Source organism: Micropterus dolomieu, linkage group LG07 (genome assembly GCF_021292245.1).
Source record: "Micropterus dolomieu isolate WLL.071019.BEF.003 ecotype Adirondacks linkage group LG07, ASM2129224v1, whole genome shotgun sequence".
Lineage (NCBI taxonomy): Eukaryota > Metazoa > Chordata > Actinopteri > Centrarchiformes > Centrarchidae > Micropterus > Micropterus dolomieu.
In genome coordinates this window covers 19,220,998-19,239,526 of record NC_060156.1, presented here as the reverse complement: position 1 = coordinate 19,239,526, position 18,529 = coordinate 19,220,998, and the positions used below count along the sequence as shown (strand labels likewise).

The window sequence follows — 18,529 nt, the reverse complement described above, 5'->3', positions numbered from 1 at the left end:
TCTGTTAAAAATGTTATAATTTGCAAACATGTCCCAATTGGCTATTGATAGTAAATTTGATCATTTTACTGGGAATTACTTTCTATCACATAAATTACTAATCCTCTATTTTACTTCTTTGTTTTCCCTATTTTATAAACTCCAAAATTTCATAAAGTAAAAAAGAGTAGGTGTATGTCTAATTAGACGAAACATAAATTGTTTTAACTCAATCTGCCTTTTTTCTATAGGTATTTATTTATTGTATTTTTCCTCTGTTTTATCATTGTCCTTTCCATCTTCTATATTTCATAAAGATCGGTAGTACTTTCTATTTAGAATATTTAACATTGTGATTGTGATGAAATTGAAATCTGTATTTCAGGGAGGTAGCCTACTTAACAGCAGAGCCTCCATCTCCCGGACACAGGTTAGGGCTACACACGTTTAATCGAGCTTTGTCCCTGATTTGAGAGAACTGTTTATTAGAAAATGATTTCCCAAAGCGAGTAGAAACACGTTCGCCACTGATACAACGAAGGAAATATTCACTGGATCAGCCAGATCATATTAACGGGAAAGCTGAACCACTACAACCGCTGGGACGTCTCTCTGAGACACGCCCATGATCCTGGAATGATCCACTGTTGGGCTGATGGTGTGAGTAGTACATTCAAAAAATCCTCCATTTTGCAGGCAAAGAACCACAAAATAACTATTTAGTGTTAAAAATAATATAATATAATTAAATAATATACGTAATTTGTGTATTCATGTTGTAAGGTACTGGGAGTGGTGTATTTATGGTTTATGAAGAAGTAAATACCCCTGCGCATTACATAAATGTGAAGGTGCACTTTCCAGACGCGGAAGCGAGTTCCAGCTGTCAAACAGATTTTGTTAAATCACTTTAACATTAATCTCTCGGTTGAAAGGGAAATAACGGTTGACGTTACTTCAGAATGGATTCTCCACGCTGGTTGCCTCTGGAGTCGAATCCAGAAGTGCGTATTGCTGATTATCTAATCTATTATCAAACTATATTCGTCGGAGTCATTCATTTACAAGCATGTGATGGCTAGCTAACTTGTAGCTAGCAGTAGAGAGAACAAAAGCTGAAGCCGGTGTGGCTGGTTTGATAGACCCAAAAAGCAACTTGATTAATATTTTTATTTATCTTTTCATTTCAGGTCATGACAAAGGTGAGTATTCTTCTGACTGAATTTAACACCAGATGGATGATCTGAATAATCAGCAGCAAAGCGACACAAGGCCTACCCAGCAGCGATGCAATGTAACGTTAACGTTACTTTTAAAGATGTAAAAGTTACTAAATAATGTAGCCTACTACTGCCTGATAAACATAATGCAAGTGTCAGGCTGCAAAGAAGTTGACATAGGCATTAACATACTTTATTGCTAGTAGTATGCTGTAATTGTATGTCTAGTAATATATTTTATAGGTTGTTTAACTCATAAATACATTTCATTGTTACATTTTATGCAGTTGTCCAAGCCATTTTCTGTAAGATCTACCTGTATATTCTGACCCTCAGTAACCAAACTAATTGCTGTCCCCTTTGAAACCACCCCACCTCTTGACAGTAAGACTCTCAGTTCACCTGTTGAATGTCGTCCTAGAGGACACACACTGGACAATTTGATAAAGCTTTATTTCACATAAACTATGTAGTTTGGTACTAATCATGAGGAAGCATTGAGTGTTTAATTGGCACATTACCAATGAATTAATTTAAATTCAAGGTCAGCTGAACATGAAAAATCTGAAATGTATCTACATACAAGCAATTTAACTTGCATGGATGATAAAGTGTCCTAAAATAAATGGATAATTAATTCATATTTGCCTGGGTTTTAATGGAACTCTAGAAAATTCCCATTTTCCTGTAATTAGTGCCAGCATACATCATTTACAGGAAACGTTCTTGGAGATTAATAAGAAATGTTAGACCTGTAAAATAAACAATTACCCATAAATTTAGCTTTGTTATGATAATAAGTATTTCATATAAAGAGTAGTTATCGTTTTTATTTATTTATTTATTTTTAAAGATTTTTAACAGAAGTTTGGTATGCTGGCATGCAGTGGCCGAACATGTATTAGAGAGTAATGACGTTCTTTTCTTCTTCTTTTTTAAGTATGTGTGTGTAATAGCCATTTTGGGATTAGGTATGATAAGTTGTTTATAATGGTAAATAGGAGAGCACTATTACATACAACTTTATTTGGGTTAAACCTGTCTGCCAGATACTTTCAGGTGAGCTTTATGTCTTTGTGTGCATACAAATTTACTCTCAGCTTTTGTGTAGTTTGTCAATTGTTTGGGTATGAGGCCAACCTGGCAATTTGGAGATGTATACGGATTGGATCCAGAGCTTCTGAGCATGGTACCAAGACCAGTGTGTGCAGTGCTGCTTCTGTTCCCAGTTACAGAGAAGGTACGTTTTTGTTTTTGCAACATCTTTAGTGTAAAATGTATTAACCACATGATCATGAACCAACTTAAGAATTCTATAAATGTGCAGACCCCTGTCCATGCCATAAGAAACAATGTCCAACAAACATTTCTCTTTTCTCCCACGTCTGTCAAGTATGAGACATTCAAGCAAGAAGAGGAAGAGAAACTCAAGAATCAGCGTCAGGATGTCTCTCCCAACGTCTACTTCATTAAGCAAACTATTGGAAACGCCTGTGGAACAATAGGATTAATTCACGCAGTGGCAAACAACAAGGCACACCTGGAATTTGGTGAGTAGTTATTCCGTTCACGTCATGTGCAGTGGTAGAGATGTGATAGTTTTCCATGTTTACAACTTGAGAGTTGATATGACGGCAAACCCGTTAATGGCATTGAATTGTTCATAATTTTTCTCAGCTTGAACAGTTCAGATGATTTTTATCATCGTTTTATACTAGGATTAGATTACATTCATCATAATAACACAATACATAATCTCCTCTTAGAAAGTCAGTGTATTGACATATCACCCAGCTCTAAATCCAAACACATTTTTGCTTGCAGACAGTTTTTTATTGATTTTAATGGATTTTGTCCTTTGTCCTTAGAGCCAGATTCTCCTCTTAAGAAGTTTATTGAACAAACCTCTCAAATGACACCAGAAGAGAGGGCCACCTTCCTGGAAAAAGACGAGGTAGGAAACCACTGAAAAGAAAATCTTTGCTGAAAGATGTGGTGATGAAGTGGTCCGAGATGGACACACGAGTAAAGGACTACACTACTTTTGTTTTTTGTTTTTAATCATTTGGGAGACAGATGGAAAAATCGTTTTGGCCCCAGACCTTTTATCAGTATCACAACAACCATATCCGTATCCTGTTGTGAAATGTTATCTTTATTACCTGGTAACAATTTTATCTAACCCCTCTGGAGCGGTCATTTGTTAGATAATAACAGAAAAAATAAAAAGAATGTTTTAAATATGTAGGAGATGTGTTAAATAACTATGAAGTACAATACAAAAAAAAAAAAAACAGGGACCACCAATGATACACTGCAAATCATTTACATTTTCATTCCTCCTTTCTGTTTCAGAGTATACGTGTTACACATGAATCCAGTGCACAGGAGGGACAGACTGAGGTTTGTATTGAGTATTAGATGAGCTGCATTGCCTGAGGATGTGTCTGACAAAGATAACACCTTTAGTCTTGTGTTGAACTTTGTTTAGTACACAACCTAAAAGAGTATGTTTAACTCAATACTTTGTTTATTTCTTGTCTGTTATAGGCACCAAGTTTAGATGAGAAAGTGAATCTGCATTTTATAGCTTTTGTGAATGTCGGAGGAAAGTTATATGAACTGGGTGAGTTAGGCACTGCTGAAGTATGTTCATATATGTAGAAAACATTTAATACTATTTGCCACACAGTTGATGGTAATTCCTTTAATTCTACATTTAGTGATGATGGATTTAAATGACAATGGGTTTTTTTTGTTTATTTTATACCTAGATGGCCGGAAGCCTTTCCCTATTGTCCACGGAGAAACATCAGAAGATACTATACTCGAGGTAAGACATCACAGAATAAAACGGACAAATTGACATGAAAATATTTTCTAAAGCAGAGTTGCAATTCATAATTTTCCTGATGTGTTTGCTTGCACTGCAGGATGCTGTAGAGGTTTGTAAGATCTTCATGGCTCGCGACCCTCAGGAGGTTCGATTCACCATCATTGCCCTCTCTAAAGAGTCATACTGAGGAAACTTCCTTGTGACCCCACATAACAAAGAAAACATTACTGCCAAACATTCTCAAGTGCTGACATGCTTGGAAAATTAGAAATCTTTTTTTTTTTTTTTTCAAAAAATATTTTAATAAGTAATGTTGAGGGAAATGATATCTAAGTAATGGTCCATTTTTGTCATATTTCAATTGCTACATGTTGGATGAAATTTTAAGAGTATTAGAGTGCTGCTGTGCAACTAACAGCATTTCTTGTTAAGATCAAAATCTTCCACTTCCCCACTGCTGAAACATCTCTGCACACTGCACTGCACTAAAGTTTGTTGACATGGCATGTTTGGCTTTCATTTAAGAAAGAAGTTCAACAAGTTTTCCATGTCACTGAGGGAGCGCAAATTCTTTTTTACTCTGGGTTCAGTGATGCATATTGTGTGTATCTGCTTTTGATCATATATCTGACCACATGGTCAAAACCAGCTGAAGAAACGTGTTTTGCAAGGCTTTAATTTCAATCATAGCGTTGAAAAAACAGATGGGCTATAGCTGTTGTATGCGATAATGATGTTGTGAAAAGCTTATCAAAAAAAAGCAGACTGTACATCCATGTGGAAGGTGCCTACATTTTTGTAATTCTGTCAAATAAAAGGCAAATTTATTAAAGACTTTGCTCGTGGATCTTCTCTAACTCAAATCTTAGCTGGTGAAAACTTATTATTGATAAATGTATGCAACTAGGCCTACTGAAGAGAATCTAAAAAACATTATGGGATACCAGTATAGTATCTCAGCAATGGCAAAAGAAATGCTTTTGAAGTAATCATAGGAGAGCTGTTAAACATACAAAAAGCTATTGATTTGAATACAACCAGGAACCTGATCCAAAAGTTGCAAAAACTCTGTTTATTACATGAAATGGAAAAGAAAATTCTTAAAAATAAATGATAGGTACACCTAAGCTTGTTTTAAAAGGGTACTCACATGTACAGTGAAACAGTATTTGCTTGATGTAATCATTCCTCTTGTTAATACTGGCCATTAAAAGATCCTTCTAATGTACTTTTAATATCAGTATTGGGAGACAAAATCCACAGTCTTCATTGTGTGCAAAAACACATTCCACACCTTGTCTGAAGCCAAGATGAGGCACCTGACTATTTAAAAAAAAAAAAAAAAAAGACTTAACCTAATCCTAGAGGAGGCCTCATGACATTTGCTAAAACACTTGCCAAACTTGTGCCTTTTCTGAACATTAAGCAAACAGCATCTAAAGATTTTCTTGACTTGTTTGTCTTGTTAATGTAATTTAGACCACACCTTAGATGAACCTAAACCATTAAAGAGGCTTAACCAGGCTGCTTAACTTCTGCAGCTTACATTGTGATCAAAATTTTGATCCATAAAACTTCACTGTTTCTAGTTGGAAGAACGTCCTACTTAATCTGTGATTCCTGTAAGTCTGCACTTGGAGCAGATATGAAAGCAGCTTTAAACTGAAAGGTTTAGATTCTTGTTATTGTATAAGCTACAGAAACTGTCACAAAAAGTAAAGACCTGTGTAATTATTCTGTGCATAGATACTTGTTTGCATTTTTATATGTGCCATGCTTCTCAGTCAACAGCGGAAAATAGAAGTTTTCTTCTCGTGAAAAGCCTGTAATAAGGCCAGAGGATGTAGCTCAAAATGGGAGCGGCAATATTCTCTCAGACTTTCTGTGTGCAGTTGGATAGGGGGATCCAGTACTTGAGCTAATGAAACCTGAAAGGGAGAGGAGATGCTAAAGGGGTAACTGACTTGTCCTCCACCTGTTTACCAATCATTACTACCACTGCAGTAACCCTCTCTCAAGGTGATCCAGCTATGGTATATTAAAATGCTCATTAATAATACTGACTGCAAAAGTAAAATGAGTTGCACTTTAGGTTACACTATCATTTATACAATATACCTTGAAACATATGTGCTTAGCTATATGGTCTTTAATAGCTGAGTGACCCACAGAGGTTTTAAGCCTGGTAGGACCATAGACCGTGAGTTTTAAGTCTATTTACAGTAGGCTACCTCATAAAATATGACACAAATGGCTCATGATTTCTTAGATATGTCAAAGTCAAAGCCAACCACCTGTGTGCTGCAGGCTACTCCTTAGTGGTAGTGGAAGAAGTAGAAGTAGCCTTTTTTAATTAAATAAAAGTATCAAAAGTAAAAGTACTGAAGTAGTGATTATTATCATTGATCCAATAACGCAACATTTTAAGGTTTGTCTAGGTTGAGGTAATTTGAACAACTCTATATACTTTGGGAATTGTTATCTATAGCAGTGTATTATAGTTTATAAGATGAGGTTTTGAAGCCCATGTACAGTTTGAATCTGCAAACTCACTGTAATTGTCAAATAAATATAGTTGGGAAACATGCATTTCCCTCTGAATGTAGTTGAGCAGAAGTATAAAGTAGCAGACATAGGCCTACCTCAAAATTGTGCTATAGTTGCTTTCCACTGCTGTCAATTGTTTCTCAGGCCCTGCAATGCACCCTAGCCGCCGCTGTGTGGCGTTGCAGGAAAGAGGTTTGTTTTTTTTAAAGTAAGCCGAACTCCTGGAGGTAGAAGAGTTAATCCAGGGACTCTAACTTTTTAACAGTTATCTTTTTGGTGCTCAGCAGTCTACAGACTTCAAATTGATACTATTTTGGCCAAAGGAACTGTAATGTGGGAATATGTTTGTATGTGGGCATCACTGAAAACCTTGGGTTAAAATAATCTTCCAAAGAGTGGCATGCTCAAGCTTGTGTTCACCTGGAAGCCGCTCAAGGACCTGTGGGTGGTCCTCTGACCCCACTTTGGAAACCCTCCTGCCACAGCCTCCACCTCATGTAACTTGATGAAAAAGAGAATCTCTCCTGTCGGTGCCTCTACCAGACGAGCTGAGCCCGGGTCGAGTTGGTTTTAAGGCTCGTTTGATCGCTGGCTGCATATGCGGAGACCGAGCGGTGCGTGGAAATCCTACATAAAAAGAAACAAACCACAGGTGTGTCGGATGAAAGAACAGGTAAGCAGCAACCGCACGGTGATGCAAAGGAAAGGCGTTACTGTTACACCTTGCATTCTTTCACTGATGAGCTGGTGGAAATGAACAATAGGAGGCATATTTCATGTATGAGGAATGTGGCTGCCAGTTCACCTGTGCTCTTCTAGACTGCTTGACCAGTTTTAAGTGCTTTCACTGTGTCTGCTTGTTTCAACTGGCTCAAGTTTATGTCACTGGACGTTTAAACGCGGGCCACTTGGAACCAATTTGGCCCGCCAGAGCAGCTCTGTTAATAAGTTTGTGATGGAGTGGCGTGAGCAGTCCGCTGTCAGCTGCGACGAAGCCTACTTGGAGGCGCAGAGATGGATTGAGGTGAGTGAACACATATTTTTTTTTTTTTTTTTTTTTACAATTAGCGACAGGACTTTAGCATTGGAAACCCTAGGCAAGGCGACAAAAAGGTGAAATAAAATTGCCAACTGATTATGATCACCATGGCAATTCAGGAAAGTGTTTTTTGTGTTTGTGTGTGTTGTTTTTTTTTTCTTTTCATGTTAAAGACTCCTCTCTAATATATGGTAGTATTTGGTAACTCTGAGTTTATAGAAAGACTGACATGAGCATAGCCTACTTTTAAAGGTGTAAAGCAACATTCCTGATTCACTGAACTCCCGTCTCAGGTAACTGGTAAGATACAATCAGTCTATTATTTCAGCCACTAGAGATCATATGGCTTTAAACTACTCCGAGCATTAGCCCTGCCCTCTATAGCTTAGCCTGTCTGTCTTTCTCTTCAGAATACAGATACATAGATCTGTTTTTTTGCTCTTTGCTTCCTTTGTCGGATCTTGCCTAGACCTCATTTTTTTATTGGATTTCAGGCTACAGCTGCAAGTGTCTAGTTAGAAAATCATCAAAGCAATTAGGAAAAAAATGTCTGTGCATGATCCAAGCTTTTGTACCACACACCTACTGTAAGCACAGATCAACCCAGATTGATAAATTGACTGGGGTGTATGTCACTTGCTTTAAAATATAATACTGCCATTTCAGGTGTCAGTAATGAATCAGAAACTACTTCAAGCAGTCACACATTATGGCACATATCATGTTTGACCATTTCTGGAAATGTATAGAATAGAGGTTTCAACAAGTGTTTTATTTTCTGATGCGAATAATGCTAATCTCATGGTTGCTATGTTCCCTCTTTCCTAGTGCCTCAAAATAGCTACCAACCCCCCAAAAACTATCATCCAGTTCTTTGAAAAACGATCCCTTTTTATTTTCAATCTAAAGTTTCCATCTAACCTCCAACCAGGCTCTCATACTTTCATTGTGGGTCTATTATTGTATGTATATTGTGTTTCCTCATCTCGCAAATTCTCTTCCCAGCAGGGTGGCGTGGAGCTGCTGCAAGGCTGTAACTAAACAAATATTGTTCTAATTTCATGAAGGGTGAATCTGAATGCTTGTGATGTGACATCAGTGTCTCGCACTTGCACACTGGCCCATTGTAGTGGCTTAGCTTGTGGACTGTGGTGGGGGCATGATCTCAGCCAGGGGCAGGGAGATTAGGGAGAGAAGCTGAATGAATAGGTAAAGGTATAGGCAATGGGACTATTATATTAACATGACAGGTATGAGACGTTTGGCTTAAGGAAAACAGATTAGTAATAAGAGGTCAAGTTCTGGCACGAGGCTTACAGTTTCCCTTCACAGAGAAAGTTTTGTGGCTATTGGATTTTGCCACTGAATGATTAACAAGCTACTTGGCTTCACAGCACTTTAAACAGAGGCATGTGTGCATGGTGAGGTTGGTGGTATTGTTAAAAACTAGACTAAATGGTCTGGAGCCTGTCACATGGACACATTCCTGCATTAGCTGCCATGGCTGTGAACATAGTCCCCTCATAGCTGGCCAGCTGTCAGCACAGGGCACTGCATCCTACAACCACAGGGTCTAGTGGAATAATAGAGGTCCTTGTTAATTCGATAGAAAGGCTGCAAGTGTGACTACTGTGACAATCAAGTGGCAGTGTTTCTGCAACTTGCAGGATAGAAGATAAATCTATATGGCAGTCTGTAAACAAAAACATAGTCTGTTATGAATAATAACTTAGTTTGTGGTTAGTAATCTAATAAGTGCTTATTTGATTTTGTCTGTTTCAGTACTTTGTATGGTGTTTAAGCAAATGTAGGTTGTTACATTAATATATCTGTTACCTCTTTTGTTTAGGTGGTAAAAGAATAATTTATTTTCTCAAAGAGTTTCTACTCAGGAAGTGGGTGTGTAACACCACCCAGAATACTTAGAATACCTCTTTAGAGCGGTTTGAGTTAGAGCTTCACTACAGCCATTGATCTGCTTTAAGGTCATGTAACAACACAGGCTATAATCTGTATTGGATTGCAGCTCTAGTTTTAATTTTAGTCCCCTGCGTTTGTATGTGACTGGTTGAAAAGGACTGGAATTGTATTCCTCACGTACTCTGGAACAGAGCAGCCAATCAAAGGTAACACAATCCTGTGGATTTGTTGAAGTTGTGTTGCTTATGCTGTTGTTGCTGTCATGTAACACTGAACCAACTCCAAGCCTCCTTTGGGATTTGGTGTACATTGTTTATAATAATGGAAATAAAACAGAGGGAAGCAGCAAGACTACATGTATCTCCAAACCTGGGCATGATGAATGGAAGTTAGTTTGTGGTGCTCACAAAATTGAAAAATTACAGTTGAAAAATGAAAAAATCACCCATAACACAGGGAGTATTTCTTGGCTAAAAAACGTAGAAGAAGTAGTAGTTCCAGTTAAATCTGTTAACTGCCAGGAACACTTTTTCTAGAAACAAAAAAATATATATTTTTAATATATTTTCAGTCCCTTTTTTTAATCTAATCCGTAACTTATGGTGCTCCTGCAGCCAACAGTCATGAATTGCTTTCCTTGACTTATGTTGTATTGTTTTTCATACAGTAGCTGTGCGACTGGACTGATCATTAATCACCTCACTGTACATTGTAGCACCATTTTGGGCATTTGACAGTGCATTCAGATGTTCTCACGTGAAGCCGGGGCCGCACACAAAAAGCCATTCACTTGCCGTTACATGTTGATGTAGTTTTATTATTCTAATATGTTCATCATGTCGATACTAATGGATTCCACAGTCGTATATTTGTCTTGAGTCAGATCCCTGAAATATTTGGATAATGTCCCAGTTGCCCTCTGATGACCCATGTCCCTGTCCTCTGCAGAAGGAACAAAACATTTTAGGAACAATTAGTGGTGGGATTCTGCATCCGCGTAAACCTGGAATACTGATTTGCCTCAGTGTCCTGCATGCATGAACAATAGTTGTGGTCACAGACCCAGAGACTCCTTAATTCCCCTGATTATTTGTATTATACCAAGACACATTTCTTGGTTCACTGCAAAAATAATACTTAATTTCACACATGTATCACAACGTGTGTGTGTGTGTGGGGGGGGGGGGGGGGGGGGGTCGTCATGAGACTCCACTTCTTCAACACGTTCAGCAGCACATTCTTGAAGGGGGCGAGGGTGGGTTTGCAGGAAGGCAAGCTGTTTTTGAAAACTCTGCTACTGCCTTAAATCTCCCTGTTAAATCAGAGTTGCAGTATGTTGTTGCAGATTAGACTTGTTTTCCCACAGTTTCAACAGGAGAGAGGGCACAGCAGGCCAGATCTAAGGGGAGTTAGTACCTCCAGTGATGATGAAAGAAAAGAGAAAACTTCTACAGCAAGAGTACTGCTAGGGTCATTGCCACGGTGGGTCCCACCTGTAACTTTGATAAGAAAAGGTTTGGGAGGGTGTTTGTGTGGGGACATGCCATACATGAATCCCAGTTGCTGGCCCCACTTACATAGAACAGTAGGGGTCAGGATTTCATATGCCAACTGCAGCGCCTGTACTGATTATACACTTTACTATAAAGTGTCTTTGCTGTGTGTGTGTGTGTGTGTGTGTGTGTGTGTGTGTGTTCCTGTTTTCAGTGTCTGGTTATGATTGTATTTATATCAATGAAGACAGAGTAGGCCAATCTCTCTGCATGTTTTGTAATCAAAACAAGTATTTTCCAACAATAGCTTTATTACAATGTGCAATTACAGAACGACTGCTGAGAGTTGCTCTGCCAAATCTTTTTTTCTCTTTAATCTTATGTATGTATCACAACATGGACTCATTCTCTTGGAATGATGGGTATTTGAGGCCTTGGTTACCCAGGGTGTGGTCTGAGATACAGAGGTGTAACACAACTTTGTTTGACAATAATAATAGTATCCTCCAGCCAGTCTAATTGCTCTGGTTTCTCCTGCATCCTCAAAATGATGGTCTGTAATTAGCTATGCCAGTAAATGTCCCTGCTTTTGTCCCTTTCCCTTGAAACGAAAAGGGACAAAAGCCTTGAAGCAAGGTACATCTGACCAATGTGGTTGGTGAGACCAGTTAGACTTGTTTTCGTGTGTGTGTGTGTGTGTGTGTGTGTGTGTGTGTGTGTGTGTGTGTGTGTAGACTCTGGTTAATGCCAGCTGTCTTACATTACTGTATACTTAGAATGTAATATTAGTCCTCATCCACCCTTTTGGTAATGTAAATTAATTAATGTCCATGCAAACTTAAAATCACTACCACAATAAGATTAGTAGAACAACGTGTTTCCATATTTCATAACATACACTCAGTTGCCAACAGTAATAAATCCAACATTTATGACACAATGTTTAGCTTCTGTTGCAACTGTTTTAAAGAGGTGCTGATTCAACATTATGGTCACTTTGGATGATGTACTTTGGTATGCTGTTGCACTCTCTCGCGTTACACAGAGAGGTGTTTCTGTGATTTAGTCTGCCGTTGTTGATATAAATGGGGTTGACAAAATAATAGAAACTCCTGTCAGTATAATCCAATACAATTCAGCAGCACTACAAACTACATCATCCAAAATGGCCATACAGTCATAAACGCCACATTGTTCTGAGTATTATCAACTTCTGAAATAAAATAATATCCTCCCTCCTGCCAGTGTAGTCATAACCTCAGCCAATGAGGTTAAGTTGTCAGCCCAGTTTGTTTGTTTGACTGTTGGGGGATAACTTAGCAGGATATCTAAAAAACTGGTTTCAGTATGTTGGAAAGTAAGGCCATGGGCCAAGCGACAAGGGATTAGTGTTTGACACAGATCCAGCCCTAGAATGTTTAAAAATGCTTTCAAGGTATTGCAAGGCCTTAAGCATTTTTGCTACTTTCTCATGAAGTTCTGCAATAACTAGAATGCCAAGATTGTATTATTAGTAGTAATATAGAGGATTTTCCAGAATTGGTATAAGTTTACACTTGAATTGTTGTATAATGTAACTTTTTGTTGGATTTAGTAACGTATGGTACAAAATTTCCAACAAAACACGGAGCTCTGTTGAGTAGTGTCCATCAGCATGAATTTGATATCCTATAACAAAGTTGCAGTTACACATGAAAACATAAAAAACAATACTATTATTGCCTTTTAGAGAAAACACAGATTTGTCCATATAAAAAATGTACAGAAGACTATTGTTTATGTGCGTATGTTTGTAAGGCTGCCCATCATGCATGCAGTGTGTTTTTGTTTCCCCCATTATGGCTCTCAGTGTTCTTGCAGTGGTGGTTTGAGATCATGGGAAAGGCATGAGACTGTAACACAGCGATGTGTGTTCCTTCAGCGCGCCAGATGCTCCCATAGCCTTGTGGCTTGGACAGCCTGGTTCCAGCACAGTTTTAGCACAGCTCTCCCATTTACCAGTAGCTTTAAGCATTAAAGTGAGAAAAACTGAGCCACTCGAGAGCTCCGGAGGAGTACCTGAAGAACTGTGCTCAACTCTGTTCCAGAGAAACTATAGGAAATAAGGAGGAAATACCTCTCACTTCCTTTGCTACTGTGATCAACATCCTACCTTTCTTCTTCAACCACCCCACCCCACCACATGTTCACAAACCCCCACCTCCTCTCCTCACCCAACCCCTCTCGCTATTTTGCTCACTGTTTTTGTATTCCTTTTTTCCAGGCAGTAACCAAGAAAAAATTTGGGAGCAATGACTTCCGATCAGCACTGGAGAATGGCGTTCTGTTGTGTGAGTAAGTACTCCACTTTTCCCAGGCACCTCTCTTAAGCCACTCATTCATATGGAAGCCCTCTGCTCTCCACCAGGTCTGCACTCCAATGTAAGTGTTACTGATATTTCCCAGGCAGACCCCCAGCGGGTCACTGTGTGTTTGTCAGCCACATAAAGTGAGCCAGTGTTTCTAGATAGCACAATAGAGGTTGTATTATGTAGGTATTTGATGTTTCCAGTGTCAGATCTGCCCTCTGTGGTCTTGTTTGAGAAAATGAAGTGTGATCTATTTCAAGAGGAGCTGTGTTGCTTGTTTGACATATGATACAGATCTGTGGATGGGCAGAGTGCCATCCTCACTTTAATGAGAGCTGTGAGAAGCCATGTAGTGAATGGAAAGCCTTGAGCTGAAACCACATCGGAAAGCCAGGGCACCCTGCTTTCTCATTAGCCTGGGTGCATCAAGGGTTTTGATGAGCTAAAGGAACAAATTTATCTGCACAGAATTGGCTTTTGCATTGATTCCCCAAATGCTCTTCTAAGAGTTGTGGTTTTTCTTCGAGGCATGTGTTTGTGTGTGTGTGGGAGGGTTAGCACCATGTCCCTTTTATACATGTGTATGTGGGCAGCCCTGGTAGATGGACACAATGATGTGATTTGCACAAATCAGCAAGAAGGTGTAATTATCAGCAGCCCATGCAGAATCTTCCAAACCTCTATTGGCATCGGTTCAGGGAAGAATCCCCTCATTCTGCTGATTTGAGCCTGACTCCACTGTTTTCTCACTCTCAGACCAAGAGAGACACTTTCATTCAGAGAGCTGTCAGTGATTTCTCAGCGTGAGGAAGAGGAAGACAGATTATATCGCTTTCACCTACAAACCCAGCCTCCATTCCTATTGTGTTGTGGTTATCACAACTGTTTGTAAAAGAATGTGTAATGTGGGTCGCACACATGATTACATCCTACTTGGCTAACAGTATGTGTTATCTGATGAAATAATTACAGCTTTCTATTGTTTCACTGCTAAATGGCTAACTTAAACCCAAATTCCTTTTGCATTCTTTATGTACATCTATTGTCACACCGTGCAAAGTCATACACCCATCCACGCCCAGTCTGTCTGCTGAGAAAGCAGAAGGTGCACACGGCAAAAACATCCACCCTAACAGGTCATTTAGGCTCATGTTGAGTTTTTCTTAAAACAAGAAATAGTTGAGATATTTGCACTTTTTTATTTGCAGATTTTACATCCAAACATATGGCCCATTTATAAAACACGTTGCCCAGATAAAACATCAGTGTACGAAGTTGTTCAAATTTGCTTTGCCAACTACGTCATATATGTGATAATACAACTCTTTCAAAGCAGCCATTCTGTATATGAGTACTAACTTTTCAATGATTAGTCAATTAATCGATTATTCTATGTACAGAAATATAATCTGCAACTATTTTGATAATAGTCATTTTTCAAGCTAACATGACAAATATTTGACTTTTCCAGCTGCCTTTTTTCATCTTACATTATAGTAAATTGAATGTCTTTAGGTTTTGGGCTGTTGGCTGGCTCAAGAAAACTGTGACAGGCATGTTTCACGGTGTGCTGGTGTTTTACATTTTATAGACCAAGTAACCAGCAGATGAATCTATAGTAAAAATATTATGTATATTTTGTTATATTATTTTCAGTCATTTTACGTGAATGCAAGACCTATTACTATTTTTACTGAAGTCAAAGACCTGAATAGAAATGTTAATTAATTATTTTGGGGATTTGGGATATTTTACCTCTGAGAATAACAAAAACCCTTTCAAAACCATTTGAATAAACAAAAAATGCATTGTCATCTATTAAAAACCATTATAGTTTTTGTGAGCTGATAGGTGGTGATTCCGGGCTTGTTTGGGGTTGTTTCGGTAGATTAGGGTATGTTTTAGGAGCAGAAGACCCAGTGTGTGTTTACATCAGGGTGCAGCACAGGCCATTTACTAAACCGAAGCCAGGTGGCCACCATTAAACAAAGTCGTAAACACACAAAACTGAGACTTTGCAACACTTTTTGTTCATTCCTTGCTAGTTAGACCGCTCTAGTCTATGACCAAGTGTTTTCATTTACCTTCCTGATGTTCTCTCACTCTTTCTTTTGCTCACAGTCTGATCAACAAGGTCAAGCCTGGTATTATCAAAAGGGTTAACAGGCTACCCACACCTATTGCTGGACTGGTAAGTCGTCTTCTCTTTTTATTCATCGTAAATGTTAGACACAGGACGTCACATGTACATTTGGTTTACACAGCCTCAACAACTCATCATAGTTTTCTTCATATGGGGTTTGTTGTGGTGATGTCAAGTGTGTTGTCGAGAGTATGTGCTAAGAAGAGAGAAGAAGCTTTGTGAGGTGCAGCGGCAGTTGAGCTGAATGGTGACAGGTCTAAGGCTGCCAATGAGAGCGAGGTGTTTGCTTCGGTGACTTGTCACTACTCATATCCATCCACGCTAATATGTTCAGTGAACGTGGAACTGCTTGAAAGGCCACTGGCGCATTTGAGTGCACCCTAAATATGATGTCTGCCATGCTTGAGGCTGTGTTCAATCAAAATCATCTAAGACAAAAAGTCTTTGTACTGGTATGATAATTAGGTTTTTGAATGACTAACGGGAGGTGAGAAGGGTTTGGTTTACGTAATAACCTGTTATTGAATCTGTGTTCCTCGATCTTTTCACCTTTTTAGACCTGTCAGTGTCTTCCAGTTTAAGCAGCTTGTGGCTGAGGCCTTTTGGGTCGCAGTGGCTCAGTTGAAGTAAATGTTTTGGGAGTGTCTGCACACAAGTGCTCACGAAGTAGAGGGCTGAAAATCCTACCTTAAACCCATCCCTCACAAACCCCTCTCTTGTGGGAGTAATTGAGTCCAGCTGTCCAGAGAAATTATAGAGAATCCCAACCCTAACCCAGGCAGTCCAGGCAGAGTGTAGGTCGCTCAGTAACACTCAACATGTTTGGCAAGACAATGATCAGTTTGTGGTAAAAGAAAGAGACTGGCACTCAAGTTAGTTGTAAACAGTAAACATGGTATTTGCAGTGCCCAAGCACTGTACCACCGTATGTGTGTTATAACATAAATCAAATTCCCTGCCAGTTTGTTTTGGACTGTTACTAATATAACTGGCTGGGCACCTGCTGAGGTAATGAGGTAAAGTATCTCCATCAGTAGCACTGGTGTGGTATTTCCGAGACTTGGACATAAACCTGAAACCGCCTAATCATAAATTCTCCAGCAAAATGTGAAGGCTCCTGGTTGGCCTGTGGCCATCAGTTACTGCCAACCACATGGAGAAAAGTGGAGAGCTGTCCCAAACAAACATTACTCACTCTCACTCTGCTGTGAGAATAGCTTTTCTCCCAAAGTAGTCAAGTAGTGTTGTTAACAATGCTCTGTCCTGTATGTCTCTATAAATAGTAACGCGTCTGTTCTTGTTGGAATTAGGGGTTCAAAATTGGAATATAGCTGTGATGTCTTAAACTGTGAAATAATTTAAGATTTACATGTATATGTTTAGCTTTTTTAAAGGATTTTTGCAAAGGGTTTGTCTTTGTGTATGCTACCCATCTCCACTGACTGTTGTCAGAGAAGAGGAAACTGGAAAAATGCTTAATTTCCAAAATGGCACGTGGAATTAAAATACAATGGACAACAAAAACAACAGTAGTGTTGCTGGTATTTTAAATATGTATAAATGTGATCACTGCTGAAGGAAAGGCTGTTTGCAAACACTCCTCAGTAACATTTTCTACCCCTCTGGTCCTAACTGTCGTTTTAGTTTTGCTATCTGAAAGATTTCAGCACTCAAATCTGTACCAGGCTTCAGCTCTGGCAGGACAGATAGCTCAGGGAGGGAAAAGGGGAAAAACGGAAATCTCTGGTTTTGTGGAATATTTAGCAACACTGGCTCCAGAGTCAGGCCTATTCTTTGGCTTCACTTGTGTCCAAGGGAATGTTTCCCATGTCAGCACACTTCTCTGCCTGTTGCTGAGCACGGAGTGAGCTGTGGGTTTAGGTCATGGCACCCTGGTTCAGTCCTGGTTCTGCTTTTACCAGTTCTGGGCAGGAGGCCGACAGTTGTGCGGTAGGGCAGCCAGCTACATGAGCGGGGGCCCGGATTTGAGGCCCACTCGGCTGAATCCAGAGGGATGGAGTTAAAGAGGACTCCATTGGCCTCTGCCCGTAAATACACTATAATTGTTGACATGGTGCTGGATGTTCCAGCATACACCAACTCCTTGGTGAGTTAAAGTAGCAGAGGGAGGAGATAAACAGATAGTTTCAATGGCCCTGAGGGTGTCTTTACTCATCTAAATGTCTGTGTAATCATCTGTGCAATGACAGGCATTTGACCATGTTTTGTTACTGTGTTTGCATTGTATGTGTGCATGTTATGACTGGATCAAGCTGTGGGGACAGGAAAGTATTTTATTGTGCCAGTTTCAGGAAAGGCAACATTTCAAGTATTCCATCTCCTCTCTGTTTATTGTCACAGCACTTGAAAATGTGTAGCCTGATATTTTAACCACAGCTTTGCTTGGTGTTTGAAGCACTGCCCAGGGTCAGTTGAGGGTAATTGTAGAGTATGCCCATCTTAGACAAAGAATGCAGTGGAAGAAATGGAGTGACCACAATGTGACCAGTAGAAACGAAAATCCCTTTATATAAAATCAGACACCTTATAAGTCAAATCTTTCAGTGTATTGGTGTGAAGTGCTTAAACCAGGGTCCTCAAGTCTGCATGAGAGGATTAGAGGCATGCTGGATGGGTACAGCATATTTAGCAGGATTATGTGCAGGCACAAGTCAGCATAACATTCCTTCAACATCATTATTGCTGCATGTTCTGGGACTGATTGTTAGGGGGGCTTTCAGTGTGTTCATAATGCTCCTTGAGGTTAAATGACATTCATACCTAAATGATTTCATTTTCCTGTTGTATAGGCCTTCAATACATTGGCTTATGGTGAGTTTAGGGTGAGGGAAAGACCAGGGTCTACAGTGGGGGATTCTTTGCCAGATTTACATTACGACATTGTAGCAATAAAGCTTAGTTGTCTTCAATGGCCGGCAGTCTTTTAGAATATAGAAAGCATATATAGAGTAGAGCCAGACCAATATGGGATTTTTAACACCGA

General features: G+C 39.3%; 2 protein-coding genes across 10 annotated transcripts in view; both read left to right on the top strand.

The window, feature by feature from the left end:
* The first annotated feature begins 833 nt into the window (after nt 1-833).
* On the top strand, nt 834-4,867 carry uchl3 (ubiquitin carboxyl-terminal esterase L3 (ubiquitin thiolesterase)). 2 transcript variants are annotated; one of them, XM_046054956.1, is made up of 10 exons: nt 876-983; nt 1,170-1,181; nt 1,536-1,583; nt 2,311-2,439; nt 2,593-2,749; nt 3,068-3,153; nt 3,555-3,602; nt 3,750-3,825; nt 3,974-4,032; nt 4,133-4,867. In XM_046054956.1, the coding sequence occupies exons 4-10, from the start codon at nt 2,329-2,331 to the stop codon at nt 4,220-4,222; spliced, it is 627 nt and encodes a 208-aa protein (XP_045910912.1). In that variant the 5' UTR covers nt 876-983; nt 1,170-1,181; nt 1,536-1,583; nt 2,311-2,328; the 3' UTR covers nt 4,223-4,867. The 2 variants fall into 2 exon arrangements, with proteins under 2 accessions (XP_045910911.1, XP_045910912.1); XM_046054955.1 differs by lacking the exon at nt 1,536-1,583 and having other exon boundaries at nt 834-983.
* A 1,946-nt stretch (nt 4,868-6,813) lies between these two features.
* The window catches only part of LOC123973528 (LIM domain only protein 7-like), a 47,439-nt gene continuing 35,723 nt past the window's right edge, over nt 6,814-18,529 (top strand). For 5 of the 8 annotated variants that reach the window (XM_046053645.1, XM_046053647.1, XM_046053643.1 and 2 more), the window contains exons 1-4: nt 6,814-7,255; nt 7,459-7,606; nt 13,298-13,368; nt 15,504-15,573. In XM_046053645.1, the coding sequence (XP_045909601.1) occupies nt 7,538-7,606; nt 13,298-13,368; nt 15,504-15,573 (210 nt within the window). In that variant the 5' untranslated portion in view covers nt 6,814-7,255; nt 7,459-7,537. The remainder of the gene's footprint in view (nt 7,256-7,458; nt 7,607-13,297; nt 13,369-15,503; nt 15,574-18,529) is intronic. The other 3 variants (XM_046053641.1, XM_046053644.1, XM_046053642.1) reach the window with 1 other exon arrangement.